The 24,043-nt window shown below is 35.2% G+C and overlaps 1 protein-coding gene across 1 annotated transcript; it reads left to right on the forward strand.

Moving 5' to 3' along the window:
• Positions 1-382: 382 nt before the first annotated feature.
• LOC138706465 (uncharacterized) lies at positions 383-21,982 on the forward strand. Its single transcript, XM_069835795.1, has 4 exons — positions 383-541; positions 10,598-10,676; positions 12,882-12,933; positions 20,162-21,982. The coding sequence occupies exons 1-4, from the start codon at positions 536-538 to the stop codon at positions 20,430-20,432; spliced, it is 408 nt and encodes a 135-aa protein (XP_069691896.1). The 5' UTR covers positions 383-535; the 3' UTR covers positions 20,433-21,982.
• The last annotated feature ends 2,061 nt before the right edge of the window (positions 21,983-24,043 follow it).

Here is a 24,043-nt window from a genome sequence, read left to right on the forward strand (position 1 = left end):
AGAACTGATAGTTTTTAATATAACTGTAGATATATAGTACATACTTTGGACGGAAACTCGTCACTTATTCAGTTAAATATCCAAATCTATATCCATTTGGCAAAGACGATAAATTCAACTATTAGGGAAAAAATAAAGATTCTTATTTGTTACGTTCTCAGAATTATTTTCTATATAACGATACAAGGAAATATAAATGAAATAATTAACCATGCATATCTTCAGCATTCCACACATAATTCTTTCTTTAATTTTGAAGCTGATGTAAAAGGTATTTCCTGCAGATATTACACAACAGTTAATTCAGTCATAACTTAAGAATAAAATTACTCTCTCCCAGAAAACCATGAGTGTGACAGAAAGACGATAACACATTCCTCATCGTGCGTGATAAGTAGACACACATTTCCTTTTCCTGAACAGACTTCCATGAGACAGGGACTGCATTGGACGATTGCTGAAGTTAGGCAAGGCTATACATTTTTACTGTAACACGAAATACGAATATATCAAAGAAAATTACGATCCTGATTCCATGGAGGTAAGTTTAACTATAATATTGGTAACAACGCTCACAAGTTTAATAACTTTGGTTATCAGTGATTGCGTAAATATTACTTTTGTGCGAGATCGTGTGTATTTGCTTGGTTTCCGCACAAAACCAATCCGCGGAAAGTCTGAAATTCCACATTCAGTATTCCCAACCTAACACACATAACAATTTCCCTCTTCTTACCGCTTAAGTGGCATATTGATTTTACTGCTTTAGGCTTTTAACATATTATTTTTAGAGACGTTCAATATAGTAATAATTATAAATTGGAAACTTACCACTGCAATTTTACCTAAATTGCACTGTTAATTATTGTTTTTAAATATTTGCAAAAATTAAGTAAACTCTACAACTCCACTAAAGTTACTGCATTCGTGATGCAAGTAACATTAAGAAAGCAACTAGATTCCAGACTCATCATAGACTGGGGAAAAAAAAAGACAGACGTATATCACGGCCTGCTGGAGTAGCCTATTGTAAACACAGAAAACATTTTAAAGCAACAATGTTGAAGATAGATATTTTTGTTTTGCAAATTTGCCGTCGTTGAACAGAAACCAAGATGGAGATTTCATTGCTACTAATTAAAAATTCCTCTTTCAGGTATGTAATAAATGATCTTCGCAAAAAATAATGTACGATACACGAGCGGTATGTTTTCTTTCAATTCTCGGAAATTAAAAAATCTCAACTACGTTTCGCTTTTTCAAACTTTTCCTCGAACAAGAAAACTTCAACATACCGCTCTTGTAACGCATATTACTATTTCTTCACAGGTTTATATACATGAAGCGATGTAGATATAATATAATGTCAGGAATACAATATCGTACGTTTAGTAGCAATTTAAGTCTACATCATATTGGGAATAGCATTACTCACTTTAGTTTATCTTCTTGAATTATTATCCAAAGACATATTTAAATTAATTAATTATGCACCCAAACAAATTATAACGTTTCGCTTTCTATATTACACAAAAACCATTCCATACAATCCGAAAATCAAGACTTCTGACTTGCTTTAAGCGGACAGGATAGTGGAATTTTAAATTTTTAATTGATGTACAATTTTCATTTTTCGTACACAGAAATGACATTGCTACAAAAACTTAAATTCTAGATCAATGTTTAAAAAATAGGATAAAAATTTCCAAAAAAAAAAAATACAAGGACACAGTAATTCACTGAAATAGATATATCTCAGCCATTAAGAAGATTAATTCAAAACTTCTATGACATTTTACTCCTAAAAGCACATTTTTCAAAATGTCTAGAGCAAAAGTTTAATAATAGCTTTAAAATTTTTAAGAAAAACAACTACATACATTTTGAGAAGGAACTTTAGAGGTATTTTTATTGAAGTATGAAGGCATATTTTTAATTGCAATAAACCAACAAAATTCCATTCCAAAATAAAGTTTCCTAACTCAAAGAATGATTATACCAAGTACAATAGTTACGAAGATATTAACTTTTTAACGGAATAAAGTAAAAAATTAGTATTACGGACAATTGCAATCAAAGTTCAGTTTCATTTAAAAGCCATGTGCACCAAAGCTTTAAAAATGGCGTCACTACATCTGACAAGGCCTTAAATGCGCATTAAATTTTATTAAACTATTTTATAGGATTTTTTTTTAATTATTAATTTTCACCATATTTAACCGTCAGCTCCTATTAAGAATTGTAGGGTAGTTATATGTATATGTTATCCATAAAAGAAACAAGAGTAATGTGATAAAAATAAAAATTTGTAACAACCAAAACAAAGCGATAGAAATGTTAGACAGGGCTGCCCCTTGTTACGGGCCTTAATTCTGTGGTGTTTGGGTAAAGGGAGATAAGTCATAAAAATGAGTTCGGAGATAAATGAAAATTAAACTTGGAACCCTCATTAAAAATAATTTTCTACACAAATAAAACACATCAACTGCTTGTATTCTCTGATTTTTTGCACACCCACTTGTATAATTTAACTTGTGTGTTCATCTGGAGAACAAAATTTCACCTGGACAAAAAAATGACATATACCCACTTACCCGAACACCACAGGATTAATGTATACGTTAAAATAACTTCGGAATGAACTAGTATAGCCTATATGATAAAAATTAAAATTAAAAATAACACCACATTAAACTCAACATTATAAGTAGATGATCATTTTATATTATGTAGATCAGAAGATAATCTGCAATGAATATTCATATTACTCGTAAGTAACATTCTACTCTAATAAATTGGAACGAACATTTCTTGTAAAAATTCCATTATGGCATTCAAAGATCAAGAGCCAATAAGTTCCAAAATTGCGGACGCCAATAAAATATTAGAAGGAATAAATTTAATATATGCGTATCAGAAAAAAATGAATTACAATCGATTTGTATATAAGTTACACAGTTCGTAACAGTTGAATTTATGCATGGCACTATTTGTCTGTACATAGTGCGTGTGTTTTCCAACGAAGCGGTCCGTGGTCCGAATCTTCCCGTGAGTGGAGTTTTATCTTCATTCTACAGGGCTTCGTACTTCACCCTTGTCTTTCTTTCAGATATTCAAATAAGAAAAATCTCATCCAGAGAATTGGCGTCTGGAAAGGTTCCCAACATGCTGGCTGCGTTTCCACGTTGGATGGCTATTCCTATTCGTTGCCGTAGGTAACTGGTGCAGTGAGGGTCTCCAGTAACAGTCACCAAATTCTGCCAATTTCGGAAACCAGGTCTTTTACTTCTTTACACCAGGAGTCTATTGTTTCGACAGCAAAAAAGACGATGAAGGTGTAATTGTCTACTAGATATACGTATTTATGACGTTTACTGCGTACGGCAGATTCTGCTGCAGAACTTGCGATTTTAGAAGTTGACGGCAAGTGGGATAGAGCTAAGGTATCCACGCATGTCGTATCCCGCATTAGCGATTTTCCTCTGCTCCACGGGACCAAGGTTAATCCATTAGGGCGCTTACCATCCGTGCGACTAATCCCAGTGGGTTCTAAAATAGCAGGGATACCAGAAGATGTTAATGCTCTCTTGATTATGTCGTTAATTGTTGAATGTCTAAAAAAAACGTCCCTTACTCTTGACACAGCTCAGAGCATGATGACCGAAAGTGTCGACAACTTCCCCACATACACATTTATGTGGTAGGCAGATTTCGCATCCAAGACGTAGAGCGACTGCAGTCTTAAAAGACTTGTTGTCCATCAGCGTTCCAATATTCGGGGAAGGTAGAGCTTGTAGCCAGGAACTCGCTTCTTTTTCTTGTAGAGCCAAAAGTCGAGCTTGGTCTGTTTCTGATGTACAAGATGTTACAAGAGATTCTAGGATGTGCCTAATAATTATATCATCCCAACAATTCTGGACGTCCCTGGATGAGCTGGCGGATTAGAGTTCCTGGATGTACTATTCCACCTATCCAAATCCTCCGGAAAATGGCAGATTTCGACCTCATCACTGAATGAAGGAAAAATAGATTTAATGATATCGAAAACTCCATATGCAGAAGCCAAGAATTCCGGTGTACAGATGTCACTGAGTTTTCTAATACCGAGACCTCCAAGTCTGATAGGAAGACAAGCTTGTGCCCAACTTCTGTCCTCATGTGTAGTATTGAGAATAGCTTCAATTACATGAGTTGCGACTTGTCATTTGAAAGGCAAAAGGATATTCCAAGAAAAATTAAAAAACTTTCTAAGATATTAGGGATGTTAAAGCAAGTTCATAAATCGTCCAGAATAAAAATACGTAATATATTTGCAAATTACAGTTATAACACATAATAGCGAATATGAACAATTAGAAAACAAGATGAAAACAAGATTGATCACAACAGAAATTAAATTTTTAAGGTGGTGCACTTCTGAAATTTCTAAAAACCACCATTTTTGAGCTAGAGAGTTGAAAGTTTTACTTAATACACATATTAATATCATAATCACACATTGTAAATAATTACAATCATTTAGCCAAACACTGTTTAAAATTAAACTCATCTTGATTCTTTTTTTAATTTTTTTTGTGTGAAAATCATATATATATATTTTTTAATTATTATCTTTTTTGAACTAATGTTTTCTTAAACCTAACAATGCATATTGTGCAATGGAGCAGTAGTAATATCTTACTCTAATTTTTGTTCATTTGTAAAAATAATACTCCTTTACTTATAATTCTCTAGCAATAAAACAGTGTGCTGTAGACAGCCAATCAAATGCTCTATTTCACAAGAGATATTAATGAATAAGTATGTCAAGTTTCATCACTCTAGCTTTTAATACTGAGAAATAAAATGAATACGTGTAGTTTAAAATGTAGAACATCTTATAAATGATTGATTAAATGGCAAACTTACTAGTGTTAATTATATGAGCTTACAGCTGTTTCGGTGTATACTGTACACCATCATCAGAGCCTAGATCTAGTCATTAGCCATTCTCTTTTAAAGTGAAAAAGACGCTAATAAATAGAGTGGGGAAAATGTATACTTTTTAATTGTAAGATTTACTGCTTTCATTTAGCTATTTTTATCATACTACACCTTGTAAAATGAAGAAAAAAATCTCACAAGCAAACGTTCTGATGAAGACAGATAAAAAAGTTAAGTTTTTTTCTTCCACCATGTTAGTAATGTCAAAAGAAGTGCTTATACAAATTTTGGTCACTCGACCGCAGTTACGGGGGCCGTAAAAAATAAATTCGCCAGGGGCCGCTAACAGAAAAAAAAATACAATTTCATTGGACAAATTTATTGGAACGGACATAGCAATTGTTGAGCTATTTTTTAACATATTTTATATCGGAATTGAGACATTTCTCATATCATGGAATCGACAGAGAGAGGTGCAGACGCAGTCAAACGATGATTCCGATCTGAGGCGACTGACTTCTACGACACAAAAATTGATCCCATAGTATGACAAATGTCTCAATTCCAATGGGAGTTATGTTGACAAACAGCCCAACAATTGCTGTATCTGTTTCAATAAATATTTCCATGAAATTGTGCTTTTTTATATAAACGACCCCAGGCAAAATCACTTTCTGGACGGCCTCGTAATTGCGATCGAGTGGCCAAAATTTGTATAAGCACTTCTTTTGACATTATTAACGTGGTGAAGAAGAAAATTTAACTTTTTTTATCTGCCCCCATCAGAACGTTTGCTTGTCAGCTGATGAGATTTCATTCCAATTAGCGTATTCGAAAGGCCTTACAATATTTTCAATATTAATTATGTTAAGACCTTTGCGTCTGTGTGTGAAGTGGTGTGGTGTGCAAATTAGTGTGATATATTTGTTTATGTTACAAATATTTGGAAATGAAAATAATAATTCGATATAATTTTAATCTTATGCTGACACTAAAAATCTACAGTACTAATCTAACAAAACTATAATCAAATTAACCTGATTAACAACTCTACTGCATGAAATAAAAAAAACTTAAATAAAAAATAATACCAACCACAGGAAATTTAGCTATATTGAACTGTCGGTACCGGAAAAATAAGTGGGGTTTCCGTGATGTGGTGACATCATGACGCCGGAAGTAGAACATTGTGCATCTTCCAGATTATTTCTAACGAAATGAAGAGCCTTCTAGTGTGAACACAAGGAAGAAGAGAACTGTTCGGATACAAGTTCATGATGACATTGCGGAAAAATTCCATTGACGGAGTCTTTGGACTTAGCCTTGATTCCAAGAAAATCTTTATCAAGGTCTAAGAATTCATAAACATTCGTTTATAGTTAATACACCTAATGTCAATAAATAAAAAACATGCCACAGCACAATCTTATCTAATTTCATAACTAAGTTCTTAATAACATTAGCCTATACTAAACTGAGTCGTATTATGAAAACATGAATGATATCTCAGTACAAAATTAAGCTTGTACAGCATTGGGAAAATGTTTTGTCGCGCAGATTTTATAAGTCCCAGAAAGGGGGCAGTGCTCATGATCAGACATACAACGAAACAAAACTAATTTTATTATACATCTTGATTCCTATGCTTTATGACTGTAGTATGTGATTACAATATTAGTTTGTTTCGCTACTCTAATAGATTCTTCTTCCTCTTCGTCAATCCATTATATTTTTTTCTCTTGAAAGAACAAGAAAACCGGACGACTTTTGTGTGGAACTTCCTTACATAACTAAGTATAGGTTTCACGAATTTATCCACAAGAGTTTCTCACACAAGTTTCTGCCTAAGACACTTTAATATGTCACGCTGGCACAAAATAGAAAGAACAACGTTGTTGTTTTTTTTCATAGTTTGGAGCATAGGCCTACATACGGATAAACATAGTATATTTGGTGCTGTCACCTATCATTTCAGAGAAGCATTGCTAGAATAAGAAGGCAGTATAAGCAGCCATCAGATGTGTTCAAGCTGCATATTATATCTTAAATCGTAAAATTTTCAATGTTTGTAAAGTCTGCGAATTGTAATTTTATATTACTGATAGTACTAAAAATAATGGTTCCAGGATGATTGGTCCAATATAGTTATGTCCATTTTTCATCAAGTCCAAAGAAAAAAATATCCATAATCACGTTATGTCCTCAAGCGTGTTGTCCACTGAACATAATGTCCATAGACATTTAATCCACAAAGAAATATGTCCACAAGAAATTATGTCCATATACATTATATACAATGACTTTTACTATCTATTGATTAAATTATAATGTCCATAATAACCTTACAGAACAGAAATAAAAGGTTGTCTTTTCCACTTCTGTCAGGCCATTTGGCGTCATGTTGTTCAACTTGGATTAAAGGCTGCTTATAATAACAGGGAAAATAACAGAGTAAGAAATGACATCCGAAAGTTAATATCCATACGTTTCATACCACTGGAGCATATTGTGTATACATTTGATGAAGTTCCTGATGATGTGGAGAGTCAGTATTAGATTTATCATTATACATAAAAAGTACCGTCCACACCTGTGGAGTAACGGTCAGCGCGTCTGGCCGCGAAACCAGGTGGCCCGGGTTCGAATCCCGGTCGGGGCAAGTTACCTGGTTGAGGTTTTTCCGGGGTTTTCCCTCAACCCAATACGAGCAAATGCTGGGTAACTTTCGGTGCTGGACCCCGGACTCATTTCACTGGCATTATCACCTTCATTTCATTCAGACGCTAAATAACCTAGATGTTGATGCAGCGTGTCTGGAATGTTTATAACCTAGTCTTGAATTGGACTCAAAGGACAATTAATACAATAGAAGGATGGCACTCCAAATTTAAAAAATGTATAGTAACTCACCATGCTAACATATAGAAGTTCGTCGAAAATTTGCAGAAGGACCAAAATGACAATATGTTATTAATATATCAATTAATGTCAGGTCATAGGGCAATACGTCATCCCATAAAGAAATCCTATGTATTAAATTCAAGACACATTGAGAAAATGGTGCTGAATTACTATGTACATAGAGAAAACGGTAACATTGACAGATATATTAGAGGCATTAGTTATCGGTTGAAACTGTATGCAGAAGAACTTCCTTATGATGAAAACGATAATGAAGCGAATTAAATGTATTTTTATAATTGAATAATGTTACAATTACAGTTATTAAGTAATATTAAAATTCTCAAATAATGTACATCTTGTTGACTGTATTATTTCCATCATGTTAATAGCAGACTGATGGTTTTTTTAATTGGTTTTTACTTCAAATTTGTAGATCTTTTAAATTATGGACAAACCATCTTTGGATACAACTACAAATGGTCCTGTAATGTAGTGGTGTTTAAATAACTGGACCTATAAATTAATGGACTTTAATATAAATGACAGAAGAAACTGGACATTTGGACTGTGGACATAAAAAAATGAACATTTTGTCTGTGGACATAATATCATCCGTGTATCAAAATAATATCTGCACTCCCAAGGTAGTAGTACATATATCGAAATGATAGCCGTCGAAATCTTGGATTTCAAATATCGGCATCCTAAACAATTCAAATGAACAAAAAAGAAAATGTTAATTAATGTCAGAAAAATACTTACCTGTACGTCTAGTACATGTTTATTTATAAGATTTATTTTCAACTTCCAGCGGTTCTACTCTTCAAATAACACAACTACTCTAACATGTGTGGTATTACAGATTAACTGAGAGTAAAATCTCAGGTGAGTGACAGCACTAGATATGTGGCATTTACATACTTATGGCATTTAAGGAACTCGGAGGTTCATTGCCGCACTCACATAAGCCCGCCATTGGTCCCTATTCTGTGCAACATTAATCCAGTCTCAATCATCACATCCCACCTCCCTCAAATCCATTTTAATATTATCCTCCCATCTAGGCTGTGGTTGTGCCAGAGAATCAGTCCCATTCCGAGGCTTATTGCATGATTTCATAACAAGTTGTTTCTACGGTGATGGGTTGTTAGTCCTTAGCCCAACCCCGAAGCTGAAGGACCACTCGTTATCGGCTGTCCACGACTGCTTATTCAATACATTCGCAGCTACCCACATCTGGAGGCCGTCTCCTCTATCCGCAACCTGAGGGCGCGCCATGCCGTGGTGATAGGGACTCATAATACATGGAGATATGTAGGGTAAGGTTGCCTATATCGCACCACTTTAGCATTTATAATTATTATTGAACAATACAGTTTTTATTTTCTGCATTCCTTTACAGAGATACATTCCCAGAACGTTTACCTTTCATGTAAAGAGGAATCCTTGAATTTGATTTAATATTTTTTAATTAGAATGACATTTTCGAAACACTTGTAAGTGGTGCCATATAGGCAACTAGTTTGCTAAATAGCACTTGTGGTTTCTTAAATCGCACCTCTTTATCTGCAGGGAACAGGATGAAGGAAAGCTTTTAATATTGAACATTTTGAACAGTATTTAATATGAATAATATAATAAATGAAAATTACAAGTTTATTGAAATTAATGAAAAAGAGTAACGCATCTTCGAATGAAATTGAAAAAATAGAGCATAAATTATCTAACAATTAAACTTCCTGAATGCGTTCTTTTTTTTTTTTTTTTTTTTTTGTTACACATTTGCCATGTGCTTCACCAAGCAGTTGAGACTGTAAACTGCCTCACCTTTTCTCCGCGATTATCTAGAAGCTGCCTAAGAACTGCTTCATGATATAGCTGTTTGAAATGGTTTGAAGATAGAAACATCTAAAGGCTGAGCCTATGAGTACTATGACGAGGAAGCTGAAACAGGAGCATACCATTTTCCCGAGACAATCTAGCTTCTAAATTTTTGGAATGGGTCGTATAGGTGGACATACAGAAGCAGCACTGTTTTCTATGGCAGGTTTGAGTGACAAATGAAATGTTTGACTATTCAACAAATTGTTCACTGTTGATGTAACCTGACTCAGAGCAAACAAATAACGATCCTCGAGGAGCACCAGCTGATAATGTAGGATGCACTGTTTGACGTTTAAAAATTATCATGGGTGGGACAAAATACCTGGTGCGCTTGTAAAACACACACTTGTATTAACGCCCTTTTCACCACTTGATATTGCACCCACCTGATGCATTCCTCGTTCAGTTAAAATTTTTGGGGCCTTCTTTTGTACGGCTCATATCCCACCGGTGCGAATTAGGCACCTACAAAGTGATGCGAATTGAGAAACTACGTCATAATTTATTATTTCCTCCATTCTAGCCTAGAATCACCACATGTTCGAAAATCCTACTAAGTTAAATGTTCTTTAATATTTCTTTAAACCAATAACATCTTAAGATTATGGATTCCTTTGCATACAAATCCGTTATTTAGTTACAAAATGTTAGCTAAAATACATCCACCTGAACGATTATATTATATACACTATCACCACGCTGCTGACACAAAGAAGTGGCGGAAATCAAGTGACATGATGGAAGTTCATATGGTAGATTGTAACGATACCACTATATGCCACATTACTACAGTAACTTGTTTTAAACTAGCAGTGGTGCCATTTAGGAAGCGGTGCGATTTATACCACTCTACCCTATATAGCCTATGTTTTTTTTTTTCTTTCAGATGTTGCACCACGACAATCTGGAGGAAAATACACAGGAAACATCGCATAGTAACACGGTGGAATTTCGTAAAAATTTAGGTAATTATTTTATAAATCTCATTATGAATAAATGCTGTTTTGATTTCATATTGAACTGGAATACTTCCATTCTTAATAAAATAAGCTGATGTATACTTTACAAGAAGTTAAGAAAATGATCTACCTACATCATCAGGTGAACAGTAGGAGAAATACATCTTGCTATTTGCAGAAGCAATTTGAGATAGCTAATTTAAGTTCATTCATACGTTTAAACCGCTCCCGTGAATGAAATACAAATGTTTTTACTTGGTTACTTAACGACGTTGAATCAACTATGAGGTTATTTAGCGTCGATCAGATTGGTGATAGTAAGATGAGCCCGAGGGTAAGCCATAGATTACCCGACGTTTGGGAAAAATCTCAGAAAAAAAAATCCAACCAGGTAATCAGACCATGCGGGAATCAAAACCGCGCACTCCGAGCGTAACTCCGGGTCGGCAGGCAATCGCCTTAGCTGACTGAACTACGCCGGTGTCTGAAATAATCTTATTTTCCTCGTTTCACCTTAAGATGAATGCAAATTCTAAACTTGGTATGTCAGACTCACTTTTGATCAAGAATGCTGAAAACATTACCGCGAAAACCAAGAAAAATGTTTTTGTAGTACCATTATTTTGTGTTTTTATATTTATATAGGGAAGTGATGCATAACCGTCCGATATACCTTACTTATGGTACCTTAAATGTGAAACTGGCTGCCATCGGCATTTCATTACAAAAAAAGAAAAAGAAAGAAAGAAAGAAAGAAAGAAAGGAAGGAAGGAAGAAAGAAAAGAAAAGACAAATCCAAGACGCGACAACCATTGAGGACCAAGTTTTACCAGTGAACTGCTGGTCTCATGTCCACACGCCTCAGCAGACGCGAATTATTATCCAACAGTTAGGGGAGTCATTCATTCACTCATAGTGCTCTGCACCAGGACAGGTCTTTCACTGCAAACCCAGGACTCTTCAGTCTTTCCTATTTTCTGCCTTGCACTTAGTCTCCGTATATGATTCACATATCTTAATGTCGCCTATCATTTGATATCTTCTTCTGCACCGAACTCTTCTCACGTTCACCATTCCTTCCAGTGCATCCTTCAGTAAGCAGTTTATTCTCAGCCAGTGAAAGAGATAATTTATTTTCTCTTCCTGATCAGTTCCAGCATTATTCTTTCTTCACCCACTCTTTCCAACACAGCTCCGTTACTTATTCTGTCTTTACATTTCACATGCTCCATTCTTCTTAAGTGCTTCTAGTCGCTTCTCTTCATTTCGTCGTAATGTCCATGTTTTTTCCCCATATAATGCTACACTTCACACAAAGCACTTCACTAGTCTCTTCCTTAGTTCTTTTTCCAGAGGTCAGCATAATTATTACGATGACCATTACAGATGGCTTTCCAAACCTGTAGTTCCCCAAATTCATCACGGTGCTAGGACGATACCGGTCCCATACACTGGCAGAAATTTTATGAGCAAATTTCTTTCCTTGCCAAAATTCTAACTTGCCCTCATTCCGTAACGTTAGTGCAAGGCATGATGCCTTAAACCACGCACGTAAAGAGCGGGGATTCACCATTTTTTACTATTATTTAAAGTCATCTTCAAATAATATCCATGCAATTATATGAATGCACTCATTAAATGCATGTGTATTAATAATGTTGGCTATGTTTTGTGCGCTGTGTAGCTGGGTCCAGAACATAAAATATTAATATAAATTAATAATATTCTTGAAACTATTCACGGCTCTACACAGCTCCACATAATGCCACTACGCTTTGTTTTTGTGAACGTAGCCTACTGTGCATCTTCTGTAGCAGGGCGAGACACAGGTGACATCTATACTCCTCGCTGTAATCAACTGAAATCTGTTTGGTACCAACTTCCTAGCTCTAGTCATTACATCACTTCAGTATACTTCTTATCGATTTTCAATATGCTGCCCATAAAAGCATAACAAATACGTGGAAAGATTCAAGGATAGTTGGCCGTAGGTTTCATTTATCACAAGAAATACCACAAGCGTGATACAGAAAAATTCAACAACTTCGGTTAAGTTCACTATGGACAATGAAAGTGAATAGGCCTATTACGGTAAACGGCTTAGACAAAATTATATTTCTTCTTCCCTTTTTAGATCCATGTGAAGTAGAAGATTGTTTTGCATTTACACGTATGTTTCAATTTCATAAAAGCATGTTTGTAACATTACAGAGGATGCGAGTAACAGTGCTCAGTCAAGTGAAGAACCACTACAGAAACCATGGTAAGTACATGCATACATACATACATACATACATACATACATACATACATACATACATACATACATACATACATACATACACTCGGTCTCCGTAGCGTAATCGGTATAGCGCTGGTGTTCTGTGCTCGAGGTTTCGGGTTCGATCCCGGCCGAAGTCGATGGCATTTAAGTGTGCTTAAATGCGATAGGTTCATGTCAGTAGATTAACTGGCATGTAAAAGAACTCCTGCGGGACAAAACTCCGGCACACCGGCGACGCTGAAACAACCTCAATAGTTGCGAGCGACGTTAAATAAATCATAATTAAAAATCACATACATACATACATACATACATACATGCATACATACATACATACATACATACATACATACATACAGTGGCGCTCAAAAGTATTTGTAGTTAAGGTTTTATGTTGTCAATACTGTTTGCATGCAGTTACAACAACGCAAAGCACACAGCTGTGTCATTCTAAGGCAGGCATGCCAGAAATGAGGCACTGATTGTACATTTATGTGCGCGGATCGCCGGTTTGTGCGGACTGTATCATTCAGGTGTTGCTGTTACCAGTTCTTAGCTGGAGGGGTGTACAATAATCTATTCTGTGCTTCTAGTGTTGCATTAAATAGGCATTTGGACATTATAAACACACTTAGCAGAAGGAAAAAAAAAAACACAGTTATTATCAGTGTCTACATTTGATACTTGTAATACAAGAAACATTAGGTTTACTCAGTTATACTTTATAAAGTAGTGGTTTGTAAAGCATAATTTATTAACATGATTTTTATATAGTAGATATTTTACGAAAAATATATTGTAGTAATTTCGAAACAACAAAAAACGAACAAGTATTTCATTTTACGTAGTAGGTACTAATTATTTTAAAGTAATAGACCCTACCGTTTCTTTGTTCGTCAAGCATTATTATTTACTGGCACCAATGGTACACAAATGTTGAAGAAAATATTATGCTCCCAATCAATTACACGCAGTAGGATATTGTGAAGTTTTTATACTGAAGTCATTTCCTTGCTGTATGTCAATATAAATTAACATTAATATTAATAAATAATATAAATCAAGCTTAGAATTTAAATTCACATAAAGTTTATTTGGAAAACTTTGAGAGCAAGTATCGACAAGTTGGAAGCGTTACTCAAAGAAATTAAAAGTGTAGTTCACAAGCTGTTACGCGACGACATTCTCTTTATGTCGGGTTTAAAGATTTATTCATGTAAGTATATTAACATAATACAGTGACGTGAGATGGAAAATTTGCCTTTATATATTTTTCCAGAAAATTTTTCCGCCTTGCAAATAGTTGCTTTCTTCGCTCCTTACAACCTCACGAGCCTCACATGTATTCCTCACTATATTCTCATCACTTATCAGCTTATGAAATGAAAGTCGTAAGTCGCCTAACCTTTGATGGCTGTGTTAGTACAGACTCCAAAACAACGCCACTGTCAAGTTTGTTTTGCCGTGAGAGTACTGATTAAGAAATAAGCGCTGGCAATATCATATTTTGAAAACTTTACTAATCTGATCTAAACTGACACATGACTATTACCTCGACATGGGCTGATGAAAGCCTTTCATTTTAAAATATCTATTGTTGGCTGAGGAAAACATAACAATTATGTTATATATGATTCCTGATTCATCTTCTTCGTTATATCTTGGACTCCTCACTTTATTTTTCATAACGCATTCACCGTCACAGCTCAGTCAGCACCCGTACTGGTTTGTGTTACTGAAACAAAAGCTGGTCTGCTACTGCAGGTACTGTACAGCCCTGACGCGCGCCCCTCCAACCTGATTTACTCCCTCCAGGCAGGAGAATAGGAACTGCACATCGCACAGAGACAGCTGCACAATGTGCGCGACTGCACAATGTGCAGGGTTTTGGCATGTCTGTTCTATGGATATGAGTAGCGTCACGTTGCTGTGGTTACGTATCTAGTAAACAGGCAAGTTCATAGAATAACAATATAAAATATGTTCCATTAGCTCATTAGTACTTTGTGGTTTGATTTGGTGGCATGATATATATTAAATATTGATGTTTAGGTATTTATACAGTGCTTGTGTATTTGTACAGACCATTGCAAGCATGCCAAAACAAAAGGAATACTCTGTCGATGAGAGGCAAGCTGTTTTATACTCTTTGAAGAAGGAACAATCGCAGACTAGCGTTGCTAAATATTTTGGTATATCACAAGAACTCATAAGTGTGCGGAGTCGACGGTAAAAACAAGAAGAGTTAGTAGACAATAAGCCAACGTCTTTTGTCTTCGAGAAACAACATTGAGGGAAGACAGAATAATTTGTAACCAGTCGGTTGCTGATCAACGAAAATCGGCTCGACAAATTAGGGCTGATCTAGAGCAGCACCAAGGACTGAATCCACGTGTCTCTACTGTAAAACGTCGCCTAGTAGGTGTGATTTAAATGGTAAAGGACCATCACGAAAACCACTCATAAATCTAAAAAATAGAAAGGCCAGATTTGAGTTTGCAAAAATGCATCAAACATGGAACACTACAGAGTAGTGTAAGATGCTATGAAGTGATGAGAGTAAATTTAATTTATTTTATTCTGTTGGTGTGCAGTATGTACGTCGACCAAAAAACCAAAGAGACAACAAAAAATACCAGGTACCGACTATTAAGCACGGTAGTGATAGCATCATGGTGTGGGGATGTTTTCTAGAAGTGGAGTTGGTCATCTTATCCAAACAGAAGGGAATATGGATCGTTTGTTGTATAGTGTCATTTTAGAAAAGAATATGGTTTCACATGGAAGGAAGAATATGCCACGTAATTGGATTTTTCAGCAGGGCAATGATCCAAAACATACTTCCAGCCATCTAAAAAATTCTTTGCACATTAAAAAATCGAACTTTTGGATTGGCGAAGCCAGAGTCCGGATATTAAACTTATTGAACATCTCTGGGATAAATTGGATCTACGTGTTCTTTGTAGAAGTTACTCAAATAAGGATCAGTTCTTTGCTACCTTATTGGAAAAATGGTCACAACTTCCATCCATACGAGCGATTTAAAAATCTTGTAGATTCAATGCCAAACAGATGTGCTGCTGTGATCAAAGCTAGGGGGTATGCAACGAAATACTGATTTTTTTCTCAGAGTCCAGAATATTTTTGTTTTATTACTACATACTTGGAATTACAAATTACTTTGATCCAAAAAATTTTCAATTTTTTTTACGCCAGATAACTGTTTAAACTAAATGTATTTTCTTACTAAATGGATTAGAAATACATACTTTTCAATTATCCACTGACATTTTTTTTTTGTTCAATACTTATCTTTATGTAATTGTGACATATGCTTTCTACAAAATACTTCTGAACACTACTGCACGCACGCACGCACACACACATACGTGGAAGCGCGAATGATATTTCCCGGGAGGAGGGTATCAACTAATATTTTCCTTTTTTCAATGGATGAATTATACATCCATGGATTCCTTGATATTATACTTTGTAACAAACAGGTCAAAATTACATACTGTAACAACAGCAAAGAATTTTGACGTGAATATGTCTCTGTCTGATATAGCCTATAGTTAAGGAGAAAATCTAAGAATTCTAGTGCAACAACAAGATCAAGAATCTCCGCTAGATGTAGCAAATGCCAAAGCGTACAAATGCTGCCGTCTGGGAAGTATTGCGTAGTTCACTTCAAACTGAATAAGCGACGAGTAAAACCATAACCCTAGTGATGAAAAAATAACAATAAATATTAAACCACACCACTGTTGACTCAAAAGCATGCTAGTATAATTTCTGTATTATATGCCAAGATCCTATTTGAAATATTATTGAGATACCGCTGATAGGGCTGTAACAGGTAAATAGAGTTTTTTGAGTCCGTGTCAATACCGTATTAGCCAGGAAAGAAATTATTTCAGCGAGGTGTTTGTAAAGTAACTGTCAGTGAATATTAATATTTATACAGGCTGAACCTTAAGTAATGTCATTAATTTCAGAAAGTTATTCTTTGAGATATTTTAAACAAAAAAGTTTAATACAATTTTGCTCGTTTTTGCTTCCTTTTCGAGATAAAAATTGTTTTATAAGAAACATTTATTAGCGTGTTTTGTGAAAGTCTTTGATTTAATTCCCAATATGCTCAGTCAATTTAAGAGAGCAGTGTTTATGATAATAAATGATACAGTTTTAGTTCTGTCCTTTAAATGTGCATAAATGTGATCCGAACAAATGTAACATTGTAAAATTCCATTGCAAAACGAAAAGTTACATTTATTCGGATCAAATTTCTGCATATTTAAAGGAGAAAACTGAAATTATTTTAATCATTTATTATCATAATGCACTGCTCTCTAAATTGGCTGAGCATATTGGGGAATTAAATCAATGTCTTTCCAAAAACACACTTTTAAATACTGATATTTGACCATTTTTAAAGATGAATTTATTTTTTATCATACAATCTATCAAAGGTAGAGAAGTGATCTTGCATCATATTGTAGATATCACATACATAAATGCACACAAAAAATTTCATCACAGAATGTTGAATAGTTTTTGAGTTATGTGGGAAATCCATCACTGCACAGTGAAATGAATTTTGAAAAAAAAAAAAAAAAAAAAAAATGTAAATAATTTTTTTAAATCGTAAAAATAGTTTTTTTTATATAGCAGAAGGACAGTATTTTAGACATACCAACTTTCATTACTGTACAAGATACAGTAATGATGAAAAAATGTTGAATATTTCCAAAATTTTACTGCTGTAAGCTGTACCTAACCCATTAAGAGAAGAAGTTGAACTAGCGCTAAGAGAAATTAAGAATGGGAAAGCAAGAGGATCTGATGGAATTTCCACTGAGTTAGTGAAATGCTTGGGTGAAGACAAGAAGGAAAGTCTATCATTATGCAACAAAATATATTAGAAAGGCGAATGGATGCAGATTTTAAGGGGACAGTGTTACTTCCAATACAGAAGAAAAATAATGCCAAGAAATGTAACGAGTTCAGGACTATCAGCCTGATATCACACTTTGTGAAGATTCTCCTGCGAATACTGAATCGACATTTATATTCTAAGATGGAAGAAAAGTTGAAAGAAGAGCAGTTTGGCTTCAAAAAAAGAAAAGGTACAAGGGATGCAATTGGAATACTACGAACAATCGGCGAAAGATACCTAGAAAAGAATAAAGAAGTTTATATAGTATTTGTGAATCTAGAAAAAGCGTTTGACAGAGTGGATTGGAATAAGCTGACGGACATCCTGAAGAAAATAAGTATGGATTGGAAAAACAGGAGGCTGTTCAGTAACCTATATATGAAACAACGAGTCAAAGTCAGGATAGAAGAAGAAATGTCTGAAAGAAGTGACGCCCTTTATCATCTACTCTGTTCAACATATATTTGGAGGATTTTGTGAATAACTGTTTTCAGAACATGGGAGGGGTAAAAGTAGGAGGAAGCAGACTTGCGTAAGACTTGCTGATGATGTGACGTTGTTAGCAGAAGAGGAGACGATACTAAGGGGTATGCTACTGAATCTAAATGATAGCTGTGAGTAGTATGGGATGAAGATAAATGCAAACAAGACGAAGACCATGGTTGTCGGAAGAAAAATAAAGAAGGTAAAGTTGCGAATTCTAAATGAGGCAGTAGAGCAAATAACCAGCTTCAAATACTTGGGATGTACCATAAGCAGTAACATGAGCTGCAGCCCAGAAGTGCAAAGAGGATAGCACTGGCAAAGGAAGCTTTTAATAGAAAAAGGAGCAACTTCTACGGACCTCTGGAAAAGAACTAAGGAGAAGACAAGTGAAGTGCTTTGTGTGGAATGTGGCATTGTATGGGATAGAAATATGGACATTACGACGAAGTGAAGAGCAACGAATGGAAGCATTTGAAATGTGGATATGGAGAAGAATGGAGCGTGTGAAGTGGACAGACAGAATAAGAAATGAAGTTGAGTTGGAAAGAATGGGTGAAGAAAGAATGATGCTGAAACTGTTCAGAAAGAGAACAAGGAATTGGTTGAGTCATTGGCTGAGAAGAAACCACCTACTGAAGAATGCAATGGAAGAAATGGTAGACGGGAAAAGAGTTCGGAGCAGAAGAATATATCATATGATAGACGACATTAAGATATACCGGTATGGATCACATGCGGAAAGTAAGACAAAGGCAGAAAATATGAAAGATTGGAGAATGCTGGGTTTGCAGTGAAAGACTTGCCCATGGACAAAACACTTATGTATGTATGTATGTATGTATGTATGTATGTATGTATGTATGTATGTATGTAGAATAATGTTGTAACTTTTACACTTTGGCGTTCCTGTACCGGATTATAACATCTTCCGACACCAGTCAATAAAAAAAAGTTCTGTTTTGTTGACGGGCTAAGAAAAAGCTGTCAGGTTTCGACTTACTGCATGCAACTCTCTTACAGAATACATTAACTTATACATTTTTACCAATCCAGAACTAAAGATCACCAACATTTCCAAATTGAGCCCATTGTATAAAGTATTATTAATGTACAACCTTTCCATCATAATCATAATCATCATCATCATCATCATCATCTTCCAGCCAAGTGTTAGACCTCGTGGTCCGTTTCGGTCACGTGTCATCTCTTAGCCGGGCGTCCAATAGGTCTTCTTCCTCTAGGGAAGCGGTCATCAGCACAGTGCACCCTCGAGCTAGCGTCACTTACCCGCGAATAAGAGATTGCACTACGGTGCAGCCGTGGCTGCTGGCGGGTATGCTCTCTCTCTCTCTTCCTGCTGAACGAAGGATATATTACGATGCACTGTTTACCCGTTACCCATTTCAGCGAATGCTGACGACTACTGCTCTGGGGTAACACCGCAACTTCTCCTTAGGGATTCTTCGCCTGGGATTTCTGTTTACATGATCTTTCTAGTTATATAATTCCGTTTCTTTTTTTATGAGATTTGAAAGCAATAAGAAAAGTCCTCCCAGTGGGTTGCTGGCCAACATAGGAAGCAAGTCTAGTGGTAAGGCTCCACCTTTCGGCCTCTAGATAGGCACAGAGAACAGCGTTTCGTCTGTTCTAGATGTGCAGTTATCACGCTGATACTCGGGCGCCAGAACCTCGTTAGTGTAAACAGGGTTGTACAACCTTTCAATAAACAAATTAAAGTTTCTGAATGAATTTTACTCATACTGGTTTTATTTTATTTTGCAGTAAATCATCGATAACAAGTTTTGACCCGCCTGGTGCAAATGTGGCCCAAATGCACAACTTAAGCGCATTTAGAATTAATTCAGAATCAGTCGAGGACACAGAAGAAATTTCTGTTAGTCCTAAAGCAGAGGATGTCTGGGTGGAATACTCTGACAATTCTCAAGTCACTTACATCTCAACTTGTTACATCACGCTGAGCAACAAAACCAACGATGGACTATCTGTTAACAGTCAGAGACAAATCACTTCGCTGGAAAATTCTGACATTTAATAACTATTTAACTGAATAATTAAACACGCTTAAAATTGAAGTTTGTTTAATTGAATTGTATTAATACTCAACAGTAGAGATCGGATTTGTATGACACAAAAACTCTGAAAATAACCATGTATTTATGCGAGGAAAAAAATTATAAAATATGACACAAAAACTAGGAAATACGACGCTAAGCGAATTTAAGTATTCTCCAAAAATTAGTTAGGAAACATTTTATTCACCAATCTATATTTTTTTTAGTATTAACTCATTGTATTGACAAAAATGGACTGTTCAAGTTACAAAAATAGAAGGAGGAAAAGAGAGGTGGGAAAATATACAGCGTCTGTCATCTCCACGACTAAACTTCTTTTACAGCTAAGATAATAATAGAGTCAAACAGCAGAGTTCGAATCTTTTAAGCGTCATATGTTTGGGAGCGATGAAGAAGGAGGAGGTGTGACCGACCAGCAAAAATTTGGCCTTCGTGTTTTGACAACTTACCGCTGGCGAATCCAGTTATCTTCAAACTTCAGTTTAACACCAAAATATTTATAACAGAAGAAAATCCAAAATAAATAAAGAAATACACACAACATCCCCTGCCATTATTTAAACAAAACGTGTGATTGACAACTGTTAAAACGATTAATAGTAAAATGACCAAAATATAATTTTATGCCATTTTTGGTCAAATATGACTTTATGCTAAAATATAGTAAAATATACAATTTTAATGACCAATAAAAGCCGTGTCTGGAAACCTATAAATATGTTTAATTTAACTTAAGTTTGCCAGGACAAAAATATGATATGTCACACAAATCCGAGCTCTATTCTTAAGTGAATATATTTTCTCAACATAGTTCATAATTACAAGGAGTAAAATAAAATATAATTAATCATGACAATATGAAGCATTTTCAAACTTGGCCATTCGAATTTTACTTCTACCTCGAAGATAATATGACTATATTCTACTTTTTTACGTGATTTGAAGTCTATAGCCTACTCGACCTACAAGGAGAGTAAAATCGTTTCGTTTCGACATGAAAGGCTTTTCTGTATAACCAAAGCCACCGTTTCTGGTGTGTAAAATAAGTGGTGGGAACGTTGAGAGCGAGTCTCTTATCTTTGTCGCATTGTGTGAGAGAGAAAGCTGACAACTATGATTGGCAGACTGCTGACGTGACTTCTGTTTAGGGGGTGCCACCCTCTCTCAGGCGAAGTGGCAACAGATGCCACTGACTGGGCGAAGTACTCAAGGACACGCCCCAGAAGCGAGAAGTGGGAGTATCTTGCCTTTGTCGCAGTGAATGGACAATAAAACTGACAACAAACACTGTGATTGGCAGATTGCTGACGTAACCTATATTTGGGTGATACCGTTCTCAACTACACTGGCAACAAATGCTCACTGACTGGCTTTCTACTTAAGGACACACGCCAGAAACGCTGGCGATGGCTGTAAATTCTGACGTCACTCGTTGTACCATGGTTGAGTGGAAGAGAAGGCCTGATGGCCTTAACTCTGCCAGGGAAAATAAAACTATTATTATTTTTATATTATAATGTTATTATTATTATTATTATTATTATTATTATTATTATTATTATTATTATTATTGACATAAAAGTGTAACATGAATTTTGTGGATTCCCAACGGTCTGTCTTTCTCCATCTCCAATTAATGATCTTCAAGGTTTTCAATACGGTCCGTCTCCCTAAGTCATATCATTTTGGGTTAGTCTACTCAGCGAATAGGGATTATATAGAATGGACAGTGAACGAAATTTCCTGTTTTGTTTCTCTGTGCGACAGCGTTTAGTTCCACTTTCAAGCGCTAGAGGTTAGTATAATCGAGCACACGCCAAGATAATAATTGAGTATAGAGGTGAGACACAGGATCCAAACATCGCCTACCTTATTGTAAAATCCAGTAACGCTTTGCTTCAAATAAATTCAAGTTAACAGCTTTTCCTTATTTCTCAGTAACAAACTAGTTGTAATAATATTTTTTTTATATTTTATATATAATAATTTATATTATAAAATAATATAATACATTATAAAATTATGTATCAAATTCGTTTAATATCTGTATACAATATAATATAGGTATATGGTTTTACTTCTCATAGGAGTTCTGTTTTTCCATTTTCAGCGCTATCAAATCATTACATATTTTAATTGTTGTTGGGGTCAACGTCTCAACTCTCATTACAAAGGAACTCTAGAGTCTAAACATTACAGTTAATGACGGATTTATTATTTCATCGATCCAATTTATTTTGCGTACATAATGTACCTAGATATATTAATTGTATGTGTTATATTTCCGCTGTGTCGACTGCTAGCTAGTGTGATGTCAGTGCCAACTCCTGGGAGAAAGAAGAATCTCACGCTCAAACTGGTTTGAAATCAGACCTGCTATATCAAAGGTACCGACGCGAAGTGTCCATACTGTATAATTATCTATACGCTGGTCTATTCATCCTGCTTGTGGTAGTATTTATTTTATCCTTAAATTCATCATTACCTAATCTAAAAGTTACATACCGACTAACCTAAAACTTGCGTAACAAAAATAAAGATTTCATAAATCCCCTGCCGCTTTTTAATTTGTATAACATTTCATGCTGTGTTAGTAATAGAAATTGTGTATTATACATAATATATTTCAGGATAGTATATACTATATACTATATAACTTACTTACTTACTTACTTACTTACTTACTTACTTACTTACTGGCTTTTAAGGAACCCGGAGGTTCATTGCCGCCCTCACATAAGCCCGCCATTGGTCCCTATCCTGAGCAAGATTAATCCAGTCTCTACCATCATATCCTACCTCCCTCAAATCCATTTTAATATTATCTTCCTATCTACGTCTCGGCCTCCCCAAAGGTCTTTTTCCCTCCGGCCTCCCAACTAACACTCTATATGCATTTCTGGATTCGCCCATACGTGCTACATGCCCTGCCAATCTCAAACGTCTGGATTTTATGTTCCTAATTATGTCAGGTGAAGTATACAAAGCGTGCAGCTCTGCGTTGTGTAACTTTCTCCATTCTCCTGTAACTTCATCCCTCTTAGCCCCAAATATTTTCCTAAGAACCTTATTCTCAAACATCCTTAATCTCTGTTCCTCCCTCAAAGTCAGAGTCCAAGTTTCACAACCATACAGAACAACCGGTAATATAACTGTTTTATAAATTCTAACTTTCAGACTTTTTGACAGACGACTAGATGACGAAAGCTTCTCAACCAAATAATAACAGGCATTTCCCATATTTATTGTAATATAGTTTTAAAATTCAAATTAATATTATTTCATGTCACTGATGTATGTGTGTTTAACTTAACACTGCAAATCACATTTTTTATCAATGTTTTCTCTATTTACACGTTCATCTGGCAGAAGTTTAAGGGACACTACGACTGAGTTTTGAAAATTTTACAGTTTCAATCGTATTTATTTCATTTTTTAACTGTGTGTTGGATGTATTACGAATTAGTTGTGTGCAAATTTTCAGCTTAATCAGAATGCTAGTTTCGAATTTAATTTTATCTCAGTTATGTAAATTAGTGATATAATCATCATATTCATTGCTCATAACATT

This window comes from Periplaneta americana, chromosome 9, assembly GCF_040183065.1.
Source record: "Periplaneta americana isolate PAMFEO1 chromosome 9, P.americana_PAMFEO1_priV1, whole genome shotgun sequence".
Classification (NCBI taxonomy): Eukaryota; Metazoa; Arthropoda; class Insecta; order Blattodea; family Blattidae; genus Periplaneta; species Periplaneta americana.